The 15501-nt window shown below is 56.0% G+C and overlaps 1 protein-coding gene across 1 annotated transcript in view; it reads left to right on the top strand.

Moving 5' to 3' along the window:
* Positions 1-1920: 1920 nt before the first annotated feature.
* ANKRD24 (ankyrin repeat domain 24) overlaps positions 1921-15501 on the top strand; it is a 19107-nt gene continuing 5526 nt past the window's right edge. The window contains exons 1-17 of the mRNA XM_055083638.1: positions 1921-1952; positions 3598-3955; positions 4976-5106; positions 5184-5272; positions 6265-6329; positions 6828-6885; positions 8426-8496; positions 8688-8794; positions 8970-9157; positions 9650-9678; positions 10312-10392; positions 10530-10637; positions 11264-11308; positions 11399-11497; positions 12344-12416; positions 12649-12767; positions 12945-14351. Of these exons, the coding sequence (XP_054939613.1) occupies positions 3626-3955; positions 4976-5106; positions 5184-5272; positions 6265-6329; positions 6828-6885; positions 8426-8496; positions 8688-8794; positions 8970-9157; positions 9650-9678; positions 10312-10392; positions 10530-10637; positions 11264-11308; positions 11399-11497; positions 12344-12416; positions 12649-12767; positions 12945-14351 (3000 nt within the window). The 5' untranslated portion in view covers positions 1921-1952; positions 3598-3625. The remainder of the gene's footprint in view (positions 1953-3597; positions 3956-4975; positions 5107-5183; positions 5273-6264; positions 6330-6827; positions 6886-8425; positions 8497-8687; positions 8795-8969; positions 9158-9649; positions 9679-10311; positions 10393-10529; positions 10638-11263; positions 11309-11398; positions 11498-12343; positions 12417-12648; positions 12768-12944; positions 14352-15501) is intronic.

Below are 15501 nucleotides of genomic sequence, written 5' to 3'. Positions count from 1 at the left end.
TCTCTCCCTCACTTTTATTCCCAGAGTCACTGTTTCTTTTTCTTTTTTTTTTCAGTTTGAACAAAGTAGTTTATTGCTATTAGATCAACACAGGCACTAGGGGATTGACTGAATTTTGTAGCTTGTAGTTTATTATTAGGATGCCCTGAAAAGTACTCTTGAAATGAACAAACGTATATATAGATATATATTAGATGAACAAACGTATATATAGATATATATTAGATGTGTGACCTTATTTTAAATGAGTCACTATTTCTTTAATTCATTCAACAAACATTTATTCAGCACCTACTGTGGGCTGGAGATCAGGGCCGGCTTCACACACACACACACACACACACACACACACACACACACACACCCTGCCACTCAGAAGGGCCCCATGTTTGGTTTCATACTCATTTCTCCCCATCTTGAAATTCTTCATAATTTTTCACAAGGGGCCCTGCATTTTCATTTTGCCCCGGGTACTTCAAAATCTATACCCGGTACCCGCTGGGGATCCAGCAGCAGTGACTAAGAGGGACAAAAATTCCTGCCTGTGCAGAGGAGACATTCTGTGGAGAGATCAAGAGGAAACAATATTTTCAGAAAGGTACACAGGATGACGTCAGGTAGTGATAAGAATGATGAAGGAAAAATAACCCCCCACTAAGGGGTCAGAGTGACAAGGGGTGATCAGAGAAGGGCTCTCTGAAGAGGTGTCTTCCAGTGCAAAAGACAGTAAAGGAATCAGCGTTGTGGGTGGTGGAGGAAGGAGGGCATTCTGGGTGGAGGACACAGCAAGGGCAAAGGCCCGGAGGTGGGCAGAGCTGTCTGAGGACCAGAATGTCACGGACCAGGGGAAAGGTAGGGGGAGATGAGCTCAGAGAGTTGACAAGGAGGATTGTTTAGAGCAAAGCTAGGCACATTTTTCCTGTAAAGGGCCAGAAAGTAAATTTTTTTTTTTTTTTTGCCACGCCACACAGCTTGTGGGATCTTAGTTCCCTGAGCAGGGATTGAACCCCGGCCCTCGACAGTGAAAGCAATGGAGTCCTAACCATTGGACCACCGGGGAATTCCCATAGGCCATTTGAAAATGGATGGGCATAGCCCCATCCCAATAACACTTGTTTTATGGACACGGAAATGTGAATTTCATATAATTTTCATGTGTCAGGAAGTATTACTCTTCTTTTGATTTTTTTTTTTCCCTGACCACTTATAAGTGTAAAAACCATTCTTAGCTCTTGAGCTGGACCAAACCAGGTGGGGGTGGGGTGGGCTAGGATTTTCCATCCCCCCGAGCCCTGGGGACCTCAGTTGGCAGTGGGACCCCTTGCCATAGAACCTCCTGGGCTCTGTGAGCAGTTAGCATTTGATGCCGAGCAAAGTCACTGGAGGCTTTTGAGCAGAAGAGAGAAATGCTCTGATGCAGGCTTTAGGAAGCTGGTGGACCAGGGAGGGCAACAGAAGCAGGGAGGCCTGGGAGGAGGTGACCTCCAGATAGAATTGTGATGGGGCTGGACCATGGGTGAGAAGGGGTCCCTGGACGTAGTTTACAGCTGGTGGGGTTGGCTGCTGGATTGGGTGTGGGGTGAGAGAGGAGTGAGATGATGCTAAGTCTTGGCCTAAGCCCCTACCAGGACAGCGATGCCCTTGGCCCACTGCAGGGGGCTTCTGAGCTTGTCTAGCATCCAGAAGGACAGGCGAAGGACAGTTGGAAATCCGAGGCCTGAGCTGGGAGATCCATTTCAGTCTCCTCTCTGGACAAGCCTGAGAGGGTCACACACCACACCACCCCCCCGCCCCGCCTCGGTGTAAGAGGAGAGAAGAGCCCTTAACACCCTCCTTCCAACTCCCCAATTGCTTATCAGCAGATTCTCCATTTACCTGCCCCCACCTCTCCCTCCATCTGCCTAAAGGTGTCTAAGAATAATCACGGACAACAGCAGTGATCCTGCCCCCAGGTACACTGGGTGATACCTGGGACATTTACGGTTGTCACATGGTGGGGGGGGGTGTTTCTGGACCGGGGTGCGACACCCCACAGAGTCCAGGATGGCACCACCCCAGGGAATGACCAGGCCCCAAGTGTCAGCAGTGCCTCTGGGTGGAGGAACCCGGCTTTATAGTGTTCATTCCATTATCTATCCCATTGTTAAGGAATTGAGGCCCAGAGAGGGAGAGTGGCTGGCCCCAGGTCACACAGCAACTATACAATGGCCAAGCTGGGTTCAAAGCCCCAGTGCCTGTCAGCAGTCACTGCTCTTAAATTTGGGTTCCTGAAGGCCTGTCTCCTCACGCATCCCTTATCTCCCCTGTAATCCCAATCTTCTCCCTTCTCCTGATCCCTTCTCAAATTTGCATCCACAACACAGTGGACTATCTTGACTTTTGGAACCGTTTGTGGCTCTCCTGACACCCCACACTCCTGGTTTCCCCCGCCTTCCCAGGACCCCCTCCTCCAGCTCCTAAGCTAGCACCTCTCCTCCTCTGTCCCACCCTTAAGTATGCACACCCCTGCCCCACCCCATGCCCCAGGTCCTGGACCAGGGCAGAGGCTACCTCACTGGTCCAGGAGAGCAATTTATTTCATGATTTCTCCCAAACATGATCTTGTTCCTGCCACTCCCCAACTCCTGCCCATTCTTCAAGTTTCAGGTCACATGTCCTTTCTTCCAGGAAGCCCTCCCCTGACTCCCCAGATGATATCAAGAGTCCTCTCTGAGCTCCCAGCTCACCTGGGCTTCCCTCATAATAGCCCTGATCACCTTGGTTCTTAGATCCATGGGTGTGTCTGTCTCCCCAGGGACCTCAGTGACAGCAGGGACATCTGTCTTCGTCACCACTGAGTCTCAATGCCCAGTGCAGTGCCAGGCACCCTGTAGCATGAGTGGACTGAATGAATGAAATACACATGGCTCAGAGGGCTTGGCCTTGTGAGTCACACACTAACTGAGCAAACATTCACCAACTGCCCACCCCACCCGGGGGTGCCCACCCCACCCTGGCCTCTGCCAGGGAGGCCTCAGTGGGACCCTGCTCTCAAGGGGCTCCCAGTCTGAGAAAACCAGCAGAACACAGACCCTCCCAGCCCCTTGGAGTTAGAGCCAAAGGCTGTGTCCTCTCTGTCTTTCAGTGGTTTAACTGAGCACCTACTATGTCCTGCGTCCCTAGGATTCAGTATTAGATATGCACCCAGCCCAACCGCATCTTTCTTTGAATCCGTGTTTATGGCGCACTATGTTCCAGGCCCCATATATAGCATCTCGTTTAGTCCTCCCAGTAACCCTCTGCAGTAGGTACTGTTTAATATGAAACCCATTTCCCGGATGAGGAAAGTGAAGTCCAAAGCAGGTAAGTATCTGGGCCGATCTTATAGATGGTAAATGCGGGTGTGTGGAGGGCAGGGGGCGTGGCGGGGGGGGTTGCCCTGGATTCAAATTCATGTTTGTCAGACTGCAGAGCCCCACTGGTGGATGATGAATGAATGAATGAGTGAATGAATGAGTGAGGGAGACCCCGGATAGCCCAGCGGCAGTGGAACCAGACCGGGAGTCACCTGAGACCACCCCGCTATCCCACACTCCCCCTCTCCCCCCCCCACCCCAGAGAGGCGGAGACGAACGCAGGCGGGTCCATGGAGATCCTGGGAGCCTGGCCCTCTTTGCCTCAGCCTCCCGGTGGCAAGAAGGTCAGGTCGGGCCACCGCGGTGCCCCTCCCCCAGAGCCCAGCCCCCTTCCCTGGCACTCCCCCCCACCCGTAGGGGAGGGGCCGGGAGGGGGGCAGCAGGCGGGGCGCGCGGGTGAGGGTTGGCGCGGGGCTTGGCGGGATCGCGCGGGCCGGGCGGCCGAGCCCCGGCATCGCGGGCCCTTCCCTCTGGTCACCTCCCGGAGCCCGGCCGCCCGGCCACCCGGCGCCCTGGACACCATGAAGCAGCTGTGCCTTTGCGCCGCCGCCTCCTTCGCGGTAGGGCCGGGGGAAGGGGCGCGGGAGCTGGGCGGGCGCGGGCCCTTCCTCCCCTCCCCGTCCCGCCCCTCCCCGCCCCCTGACCGCGCGGAGCCTAGACCCTCCACGCTCAGACCCGCGAAGGATGATCAGGGAGGAGGGAGGGGGCGGGACAGAGACTGACGGGGGATGGATGGGACGTTTGTGGGGACAGTTTTGAGGACAGATGGGGTCACAGGAGAATTTAGAGGGACAGTTTGGGGGAACAGTTTTGGATGGGATCCTTTGTGGGGACAATTCGGATGCTGTTTTGGGTGATCTTTTTTGGGGAAAGATATTGACATTTGGAGAACAATTTTGGAGGACATCTGAAAGATTTTAGGGGAGGACATTTTGGGGACGGATGATGGGGTCATTGGGGGGATGATTTTGGAGAACATGCCAGGAATTTGGGGAAGACATTTCGGAATGCATTTCAGATCTTGGGACATCTGGAAGACAATTGTGGCATCTCAGAGGCAGTCAAAGGATAGATGGCAGAGGATGGTGCTGAGGGACATGGAAGCAACCTTTTTAGGGGTTCCTATGGGAAGACTTCGGAGGGTAGTTCAGAAAGGGATATGGTGAGGTGATATTGGAAAGGTGGCTTTCACTGAGGGATGGGCTGGGGGCCTAGGTCTGGGGGACAACTTTTTGGAAAGATGCTGGGGGCTGATCTGGGGATGGTTTAATGGTACGATGGTGGAAGTGATGTATGACAGCTGGGGCGATGGACCTGGGTGCAGATGCTGGGGACCCAGGCTTGAGGGATGCTGTCTCAGGCCCCCACCCAGGACCACTCCCCCCGGCAGCTGCGGCTCAGCCCCACTGACCTTGGCTCCTGCCCACCCTGCGGCCCCTGCCCCATCCCGAAGCCGGCAGCCAGAGGCAGGCGCCAGGCAAGTGCCCAGGCCGGGCGGTGAGAGCCCCCGGAGCCCCTGCTGGGGGAGCGGGGAGGGGCAGTGGCCGCCAGTCCCATGTTCCCCTGGGTGTGCCCCGCAGAGCCAGGACTGGGGCAAAAGTGACGAGCGGCTGCTGCAGGCCGTGGAGAACAATGATGCCGCACGGGTGGCCTCCCTCATTGCCCGCAAGGGGCTGGTGCCCACGAAGCTGGACCCCGAGGGCAAGTCCGCGTGAGTGCCCATGTCCTGGGGGTGTGATGGCTGAGGGGTGGCCACCCTGCAGCTGACCCCTGACCTCTGGCCTCCAGATTCCACCTGGCGGCCATGAGGGGTGCAGCCAGCTGTCTAGAGGTGATGCTGACACACGGCGCCAACGTTATGAGCACGGATGGGGCAGGTACTACCCGCCGGGCCCTGGGGGAGGGAAGAGGAACTCAGACCGGGTGCTCAGCCTGAGGGTCCAACCAGGCCCTGCTTCATGGCCTCCCTGTCCTGCTGAAAAAGGGGGGTTCTCCTCAGTGCCCCCAGGGAGGCACAGGGGCGAGTCAGGCCAAGGATGGAGACCATGGCCGGCAGCAAACAGTGAGTCAACTTGTGGATCAGGGAGAGCTGGGACTCAGGTAGTGGTTGAGTCAGAGGAAGTAATGGAAACAGAGGAGCATCTGAGCTTGAGGAGCATCTGGGGGCGTGAGAATAACAAGTACAGTTTTTTGGAGGGGAGTATCTGAGGTGCATGGAGTAGCTGGGCTTTAGAGTTAGCTGGAGCTCTGGGAGTAGCTGAGACAAAAGGAGAGTCTAGGTGTGTGACTTAACTAGGGCCCTGAGGGATAACTGCGATAGAAGGCATGGCCAGAGGGAGTAGTTGGGACTCAGGGAATAGCTAGGCATGGGGCATAGCCACATCTGAAGCTTCAGGGCAACAAGTATAGGAGCCAGGATGTATGGGTACTGGGGATTTGTAGAGTATCAAAGAAAGCGGCATAGCTGGCCCTTTGGTGTAGTTGAGCTTATAGAGTAGCTGGAGACCTGGGGAGTAGCTGGGGACCTGGGGAGTAGCTGGGACCTGGGGAATAGCTGGTGACCTGGGGAGTAGCTGGGGACCGGGGGAGTAGCTGAGGACCTGGGGAGTAGCTGGCGACCTGGGGAGTAGCTGGGGACAGTAGTGCTCGAGGAGTGGATGGATGTGGAGTGTAGCTGGGATGAGAGTGTCTGGGACACCTACTAGCTGAGGCTTGGAGAGTCTCTGGTCCCAGGGAGTAGCACGGTTTTGAGAAGTACCTGGGTTTGGGGACTTGTTAGAGTCATCACAAGTAGTTGACACAGGATTGGGGGGGCAACTGGAAGTTCCCTGAGTATCTGAAGCTCCAGTACATTCTCTCTCCCTTTCAGGTTACAGTGCCCTCCACCTGGCCGCCAAGTATGGGCACCCTCAGTGCTTGAAGCAACTACTGCAGGTCATGTCCTTTCCTGCCTCAGATACTTCCCAACCCCAGATACTCCCTTGCCCTGACTACTCCTGAGTTCCAGGAATTCACTGAACCCCCAGTTACCCCCTGAATCCTTCGTATTCCTTGGCCCCTTTTACTCCTGAGTCCCAGCTACTCCTTGGACAGCCAGATACTCCCTGAGTGTCCAGCTACTTCCCACACCCAAGTTATACTCCCAATACCAGCTATTTCCTGAGCCCAGCTTCTCCCCAAACCCCCGGCTGCCCCTGGGCTCCCAGCTAATCCCTCTTTCTCACCAATTTTCATAAAAGCCAAGAGAGTCATTTGGGGGCCTGTGAAAAGTGGGTTCCACAGAGCAGGTGGGTGGGAGGAGAGAAGTGGGGAGGCAAGGAGCCTGAAATACAGCAGAGCCCAAGGAGGGGCAGTTCCTAGAGAAATTAGGCAACAGGGATGGCTCCTAAACAGGGATGGCTCCACCTCCAATGACACGCCTCTCGCCCCCAGGCATCCTGCGTGGTGGATACTGTGGACAGTAGTGGGTGGACGGCCCTGCATCACGCAGGTGGGTGCAGCCTGGCCTCGCCCTGGCCACCATGGCCCAGAGGGTGCCAGGCTTGGGAATTATTCTACCTAGGGCTCTGGGGACCTGCCTAGGACTTCCACCTCCTTCCTCACAGAGCCCCTACTGTGTGCCAGGCACTGGGCTCTGCATTATCCTCAGTGATCCTTTGAGCCATGGACGATGACCATTGGACAGACAAGGGGATTGAGGCTTATCAGCAAGAAAGTGGGGAGGATCCAGGCCGTCTGACCCCGAAGCACAGCCTACTGTATGCTGGGCCTGGGTGAGGACGATCAGAGGGTGACCAGAGTATAATTTGCTTCAAGGAACTCCTAGGGAACCTCAGGAAGGCCAAAGGTCCAGGCAGCCTTCATAGTCATCAAATCCAAATTCCTTTCCCGAGGGAGGGAAGGGACCCACCCACCTGAGCCAGGGCCCAGCCCAACGTCTGTCCACCGTGCCCATGACATTCGGGCATGTCTTTCACTTGATGACTCAAGAAACGTCTATCCTCTTGGGAGCATGGAATACGCTTGCTCTGGAGTTTTTATTCACTGTTGAAACATTCCCTGCAGTTGGAGTACGCTGCCACCTAGTGGTGGCAAAGCCTTTGATCACGTTGTGGAAGCTCCATGGTTTTTTTCTTTCAATAAATATTGAGTACCTGCTGTGTGCCAGTTCTAAGCAGTTCTCGGTTCTAAGCAATGGGATTACAACAGCAAACAAAACCCCATAAATCCTTGGGCACACAGCAGGTAATCATATAGAGTTTGATGGGGTTTTTTTTTAGCTTTTTTTCTTATTTTATCTTTTTGGCCATGCTGCACAGCACGTGTGATCTTAGTTCCCTCACTAGGGATCGAACCCGTGCCCCCTGCAGTGGAATTGCGGAGTCTTAACCACTGGACCGCCAGGGAAGTCCAAGAGTTTAATGGTTTTCCAGCAACACTTCCTTGCACAAAGCCCTTCCTTCCCTCTTTGAGGCTCTGGACATAACACACCTTGTCCTACTTCCTTGATGACCAAGTCCTTCCAAGCTCCTTCCTGCCTCAGGGTCCATGTCCATGCAGTGACCTCTACCCTCCCCCCTTCACCATCAAAACTCAAGCTCAGATCAAACCCCAAGAAGCCTGCCCAACCTCAGCGGAGGTCTGATCTCTCTAGTAAATATTAACACTCTTTGTGTGAGGGTTTGGTGTATAGTCAGTACACAATAAATGCTGGTTGAATCAAAAGGGGTTGAATACATGAAAATCAGTGAAACGTTCCACCCTAAGAGGGACCCAGGAAGGAGCTTGGGACTGGGAATTAGAAGACCTGGGTCCTCATCCTGGCTCTTTCTCTGACCCCCTGGGTGACCATGGGCCTGGCTGGGCCTCAGTTTCTTCATCTGTAAAATAGGAGTCATATCTTTGTCACTGATCTTCTGGGGGAGGTGGGAGTTTCTCATGAAATAAAGGATAAGCATCACACTCGGGCAGAAGGCCCCCAGAAAATATCAAAGCTCATGCCCTTCCTACCCACCCTTCTCTTTTTCCAGCGGCTGGCGGCTGCATCTCCTGCTCAGAAATGCTCTGCTCCTTCAAGGCACATCTGAATCCCCGAGATCGGGTGAGCCTTTGGGATCTTGTGGGGAAACATACCGCATTTGAGGTATGCTGCCACCAAGTGACAGCATCCCAGGCACCCTTTGAAAAGTACAAAGATTTGGAGGGAAGCGTGGGGGCCGTCATAGGCTTCCCCTCCCCCCAGAGTCATTCTCTCATGCCTCGTCTCATTCCTCTCCCAACCCCCTCCCCCAGCTGGGTACAACACCCCTCATCATAGCAGCTCAGATGTGTCACACAGATCTGTGCCGCCTTCTCCTGCAGCAAGGGGCTGCTGCAAACGACCAGGACCTTCAGGGCAGGTGAGCATCTCCCCTCTCAGCCAGTCCACTGTGTGCTGTGTGACTTAGGCAAGTCTCTTAACCTCTCTGGGTGTGGGATCTAGTGGTCCTCCTCCCCCTACCCAGCCTGGGTGTTGAGGAGGGTGTGGTGGTTTGCAAATGTCCTCACCCCCTCAGTAGCCTCCTCTTCTGGTAGGACAGCCCTGATGCTGGCCTGTGAGGGAGCCAGCCCCGAAACGGTGGAGGTGCTGCTGCAGGGTGGGGCTCAGCCGGGCATCACTGATGCGCTGGGCCAGGACGCTGCTCACTACGGCGCCCTGGCAGGGGACAAACTCATCCTACACCTCCTGCAGGAGGCGGCCCAGCGCCCCTCACCACCCAGCGGTATGCAAACCCCACCTCTGAACAATTTTGAGCACCCTCTCCATCTTCTAGGTAATTTCTTGTCACCCCTTTCTCTCCCTCCCTACTGTGGAGAGTTTCAAGGTATCCCTATTTGTGTTATAGGAGGTTTCATTGCTCCCGTCACACTACTCAGGACAGTTTTGAGGAACCCCAGAGCTTTTAGAATAGCCTAGGGGGTCAACTCTGTTTTCCTGGGTCATCCATATTCTTGGATCTTTACCTTTCCTAAGAATTGGCCCTTCCACTTGCCCCATCCTGGAGATGCCACTGTTCTCTCTTTTTGAGAGTTTCAAGGCCCCTCCTATTAGTATTCTGTCAAAATGGTTGATTCCTACCTTAAAAGTCCTGATTCTGGGGGGAATTGGGAGCCCTCTCAAGTCCCCTGGGCTCACTAATGCCCTTCCTAGGGCTAAGAATGGAATCCCCAGAACAGTGCCTGACCCTGCTTCCCTCTCTTCCCTGCCCTCCCAGAGGATGACTCAGGCGAGGCATCATCTCAGGTATGGATCCCTAAGCAGCGAACAAGTCCCTCTCCCTGTGCACACACTACCTTCCCCCTTGCCCCAATCTCCCTGGGAAGAGAAGGAAGAGATGGACCCTTGACTCAGGGTTAATACCTGGAAGGACCTGTTTGGGAAGAGTGCTACCTTCAGGGTTTGCTGCCACCAAGTGGCAGCAGCGCCCACAGCATAACTCTCAAGACTCAGTGAGAACACTGGGGGGATGGGTCCAAATCATGGGGCTAGGGTGGGATGGTAGAGGGAACTGAGATGGGTGAGGGCTGGTGCAGTCAGTGAAGGAGTCAGGTCTGGCCTCTTTCTCTCTTCTGGCACTACAGCATCTCAGCTCCACAGGGAAAGAATTGTAAACAATTGGGTCTAGCTGGGGAAAGTACCAGGGCATGGAGAGGGGCAGAGGGTAAAACATAAGATTTAGAACTCTCAGGAGGTGTGGTCTTGCCCCCTTTTATGCTGGGATAAGTGAGGACCAGCGAGAGGCAGGGACTCACTTGAGATCACACAGGAAGTGAGGGCAGAGTTGGGGCTGGTGACAGAGAGTGGGTTGGCTGTGATGGTTTATTTGGGTGGGAGGCTGGCCTGTCCCCCATGTACCCCCTCTACCCGTCCCCCCAGAACTCTGTGTCCAGCCATGAAAAGCAAGGGGCCCCCAAGAAGCGGAAGGCACCTCAACCCCCTACCAATATCCCGATGCCGGTGAGAGATGCCCTGGCCTTGGGGGGAGACATGGAGGGCCTCCAGGCAGGATGGGGAGAAAGCTCTGGCTCAGGTATGGGAGGGTACAGCCCTTGGGCCTCATGTAAAGGTGGTGGGTTCCCGGGGTCGGGGGACAGGATGATCAAGATGCCTATGAGGAGATCGTGCGGCTGCGACAGGAGAGGGGCCGCCTGCTGCAGAAGATCCGGGGCCTGGAGCAGCATCAGGAACGGAGGAAGCAGGAGGTGAGGGGCCTCAGAGACACGGGCCTCGGGCTAAGCCTGCAGCAGGTACCATTTTGGGAGTACCCTACCTCTTCTCCCTCTCCAGACACATGGGCCTCCTCGTTGTTCCTCCAACACGCCAGACACGGTGCTGCCCCCGGGCCTTTGCACGTGCTGTGGCCTCTGCCAGAAACACCTTCTCCCAGATGTCCCTATGACCCCCTCCCTCCCCTCCTTCAGGTCTTTTCTCAAAGACACCTCCCCTACCCAAATTATTTTTGGGTTACACCCAAATTGTTACACCCCCACTCACTTCACAGTTCCCTTTATTTTTATTCAAAGCACTTACTGCTATTGGATGTACCATATATTTTATTCATATTCACCCATTCAACTGTAAGCCCACGAGGGCAGACGTGGTTGACGGTGCCTGGCTCACAGTAGATGCTTGATAAGTATTTACTGGATGGATGAATATTTGAGTAAGTGAGTGAATGAATAAATAAATGAATTAGTGGCCCTAAAGGGGGTCTGGCACAAAATAGGCCAGAGGGCATCTGTGGTTGGGATGGAGGGCCACTGAGCAGGAGGTGGGCCGGGGAGGCCCCCCAGCCCAGATCCAAGCCCAGGCCCCTTTCTTCCGTCAGCTGCCAGAGGCGGAGGCCAGCTCCCTGCACAGCCTGGAGAGACAGGTAGGGTGGAAGGTGGGGGGAAGCTGGACTGCCAGCTGCCCAGTGTTTTCCCCCAGAGGCCCACTGAGCCCCACCACCACCTCCCTGCAGGTGCAAGAGCTACAGCAGCTGCTGGCAGAGAAGCAGGAGGAGAAGGAGAGTCTAGGACGGGAAGTGGAAAGTTTGCAGAGCAGGCTGTCCCTGCTGGAGGTGGGCCCAGCAGGGAGCAGGGCAGGGGTGGGGCTTCTAGGGGCGGGGCCACCAGGGGCGGGGCCACCAGAGGGAAGGGCCTCTCTTCTGCTGCAGCTGCATGATAACCACACTAATACACATAGTCTCACACACATGCAAACACAGAACAGACAAACGTACAAACACAGGTACACATAATAGACACTTTTAAAAACACAGAATCACACATACTCACGTACATGCAGAGATGAACAACCACGCTTGTATATACGTGGTCTTACACATACAACAGGCAAACACACAACAAACACGTCTGTGGGTATATAATCACACGCACAACAAATACTTGGGCACACACAGCAGATATTTCTCACTCAATCACACACCTAGGCAACACACCCACAAATACATGTACACACACAAGTATTTCTCAAAATACATAATTACACAGACATAGATACACGTACACAACCATATTCACGCGCATGCACACATACAGAAACACAGAACGATCACACACCGCAGACTAAAATACAAGTGCAAAATCACACACAGTCACGGGGACTCACACAGGAGAGACCGGGGCCACTGTGCACGCCCGCACGTGCACACACACGCTCACCGCAGACCCACAGGCCCTGAACCACTGTTGCAGGTACTCGCACACAGGCAGACAGCCGTGGCCCCACATAGAACTGCAGACACACCCTTTCAAGGACTCACTCCCATCCCTCTCTTGGTCCCCTGTGACCAGGTGGCACGCACACCCCTAGTTGTTGGGGTTATGGTCACAGACTTGGGGGAGACATGGGGGTTGGAGGGAGGGCAGGACCCCGAGCTGGACCCTGATCATCCCCCCACCAGAATGAGAGGGAGAACACCAGCTATGACGTGGCCACCCTGCAGGACGAGGAGGGTGAGCTGCCTGACTTCCCAGGTGAGCTCCCACCTGCCCTCCCCCACCCGTCGTGTCTGGGGCCGCAGGAGTTGGAGCCTTGACCCATAGGCATAGAGAGAGGTTGCATCTGGGAGGGAGCTTGGCCCGCCCCATTAGTTATTCCGCTCCCCAAAGCCTGCCTGCCCCAGGGGCCCTGACCCATGGCTCCAGACCCCCAGCTCCCATTCCTCGTGGCCAGGACCCTGGGGCCTGACTCTGTGTCCCTTGCCAGGGGCTGAGGCACTGCTCTCCAAGCACCTAAGCCCATCAGCCCAGGAGCTCTTGGCCTCGCTGCAGGAGCAGGTGGCCACGCTCACCAGACAGAACCAGGAACTGATGGAGAAGGTCCAGGTGGGGAAACCGAGGCCCGGGAGGGTTGGGTGGGGACAGACCTGAGGACCTGAGGGGCTGTTCCCTGGGGGGTTGGGCTGGCACGTGGCTGAGACTGTGGACAGGGAAAGTGGCATGGCTGCCCTGTGCCTCCCCATGGCCACTTCAGCTCTTGCCCGGCTCCCCTGCCCCCTCCAGATCCTGGAGCACTTCGAGAAGGACGAGATGGAGGCTGACAGTCTGGCCGAGGTCATCCCTCTGGCGCTGTACGACTCTCTCCGGGCTGAGTTTGACGAGCTCCGCAGGCAGCATGCCAAGGCCCTGCAGGCGCTGGAGCAGCAGGAAGCACAGGAGGCCCCTGGAGAAGAGGAGGCAGCCCCTAGGGAGGGCAAAGGCCCGGGAGCCAAGACCACCAGAAACGGACCAGTGGAAACAGAGCTTAACGGCACTGCGGCTCCGGAAACCAGAGTTAATGGAGCCGAGAGCACAGATGAGGAGGCTGCGGGAGTAGAAACCACGGAAGCCAGAGCTTTGGAAGCAGCATCCATGGTGGCTGAGGCCACGGAAACAAGACCCACGGATGCTGAGACCACGGAAACAGAGGGTGTGGGCGCCGAGCACTTGGAAACAAAGGCCACAGGAGCTGAGGTCACGGAAACGAAAACTCTAGAAGAAGGAGGAAACGCAGAAACAGAGGCCACGGGAGCAGAGTCCGCAAACATGAAAACAGAGGAACCAGAATGGAAGGCCAGTGGAACAGGTGCTGTGCAGGAAGAGCTCACAGGCACAGGGACCATGAAAACGGAGGCCATGGGAGTGGAGGCCACGACCCCGAGGGTCACCACAGGCCCCGCCCTGCACCCCAGTGCTGCCGAGCTGGAGGCGGCCCACGGCAAGCGTGAGCCCGCGGAGGCCGAGGGTGGTGGCGCTGGCGGGGTCAGCAGCGGTGACACAGGCCAGCTGCGGGCCGCCCTGGAGCAGGCCCGGGAGGACCTCCGAGACCGGGACTGCCGCCTCCGGGAGCTGGAAGCGGCCTCGGCCCGGCTGGACGAGGCCCAGGCCGGCCGGCTGTTGGCCGAGGAGGAGGCTCGGGGCCTGCGGGCAGAGCTGGCCCAGCGGGAGGAGTTGCGGCTGGAGCTGAGCCGGGAGCTGCAGGCCCTACGGGAGCAGCTGGCTACGGCCACAGCTGTCGGGGAGCAGCAGCGGGCCACGGCCGTCAGGCTGGGCCAGGCGCGGGACGCGGCTGAGGCCCAGGCTGCTGAGCTGGCCGCGGCCTGCGAGGAGGCTCGGCGGGGCCTGGCGGAATTGCGTGAGGCCTCCGAGGTGCTCCGCCAGTCAGTGGTGCCGGCCTCAGAGCATCACCGGCTGCAGGAGGAGGCCCTGGAGTTGCGGGGCCGGGCGGCCAGCCTGGAGCAGGAGGTGGTGGCCACGGGCAAGGAGGCCGCCCGTCTGCGGGCAGAGCTGGAGCGCGAGCGTGTGGGCAGAGTGGCCCGCCTGGAGCACGAGCGCATCGTGGGTGCCCTGCAGGCCGACGTGGCCCAGCTACAGGAGCAGCTGGAGGAGCTGGGGCGACGCCACGAGAAGACCAGCGCCGAGGTCTTCCAGGTGAGCGTGGCGGGATCCTCATCAGGCACAGACAGTAGCCAGTTGGTGGTCTGTTCTGACCCCACAGCCAGGCGATGTTTCGACCCCATCGGTTTCAATCCTGCAGAGACTTGACGCTGCGATATATCCAGGTGGACCTTTGACCCTGCAGCCATTCTGACCTCCTGGGTGTTTCAACTGGTGTTTTCTTTTTAAAAACCTTTTGGCCATTTTGACCCCATTGTTTTTTCTAATGGTTAGCCCTTTTTGCCATCTTCCTTTTTATTTATTTTTGGCTGTGTTGGGTCTTCGTTGCTGCGGGCTGGCTTTCTCTAGTTGCGGCGAGTGGGGGCTACTCTTCGTTGTGGTGCGCAGGCTTCTCATTGCGGTGGCTTCTCTTGTTGCGGAGCACGGGCTCTAGGCACGTGGGCTCAGTAACTGTGGCTCGTGGGCTCTATAGAGCGCAGGCTCAGTAGCTGTGGCGCACAGGCTTAGCTGCTCCGCGGCATGTGGGATCTTCCCAAACCAGGGCTCAAACCTGTGTCCCCTGCATTGTCAGGTGGATTCTTAACTACTGTGCCACCAGGGAAGTCCCCGGCATGTGGGATCTTTGTTGCGGTGCACGGGCTCAGTAGTTGTGGCGCACGGGCTCTCTAGTTGTGGCACGCGGGCTCTAGAGCTTGTGGGCTTAGTTGCCCCGCAGCATGTGGGATCTTAGTTCCCTGACCAGGGATCGAACCCACACCACTTGCAGTGGAGGAAGGAAGATTCTAAACCACTGGACAACCAGGGAAGTCCTGAAGGTGGATCTTTTGACCCCATCTCTTTTCTTAAATACACACACACATGCACACACACACACACACACACACACATTCCGCAAGAAAACCTAGCAACTGTTTTTAATAAGTATGTGAATAAAAAGCCACATTTGTTAATTGTCATCAGGAAAGCATTTTTCTCTCCATCCCTCTGTTTACTCACCTGTATAATGGAGCTGATAATAGTTCTTAGTCCTCACATGAAAATTAAATGGTTTAATTTTACTTAGGACAGTGATGGTACAAGTGATTAATAATTGCAGCCAGGATTATTGTTTTTCCAAGAACATGCTCTTCTTTTTTTTTTTTTTTTTTTGTGATACGCGGGCCTCTCACTGTTGTGGCCTCTC

This window comes from Physeter macrocephalus, unplaced genomic scaffold (genome assembly GCF_002837175.3).
Source record: "Physeter macrocephalus isolate SW-GA unplaced genomic scaffold, ASM283717v5 random_1493, whole genome shotgun sequence".
Lineage (NCBI taxonomy): Eukaryota > Metazoa > Chordata > Mammalia > Artiodactyla > Physeteridae > Physeter > Physeter macrocephalus.
Note: the sequence above shows the minus strand (reverse complement) of the source record. Positions and strands in the feature narration are given on the sequence as shown.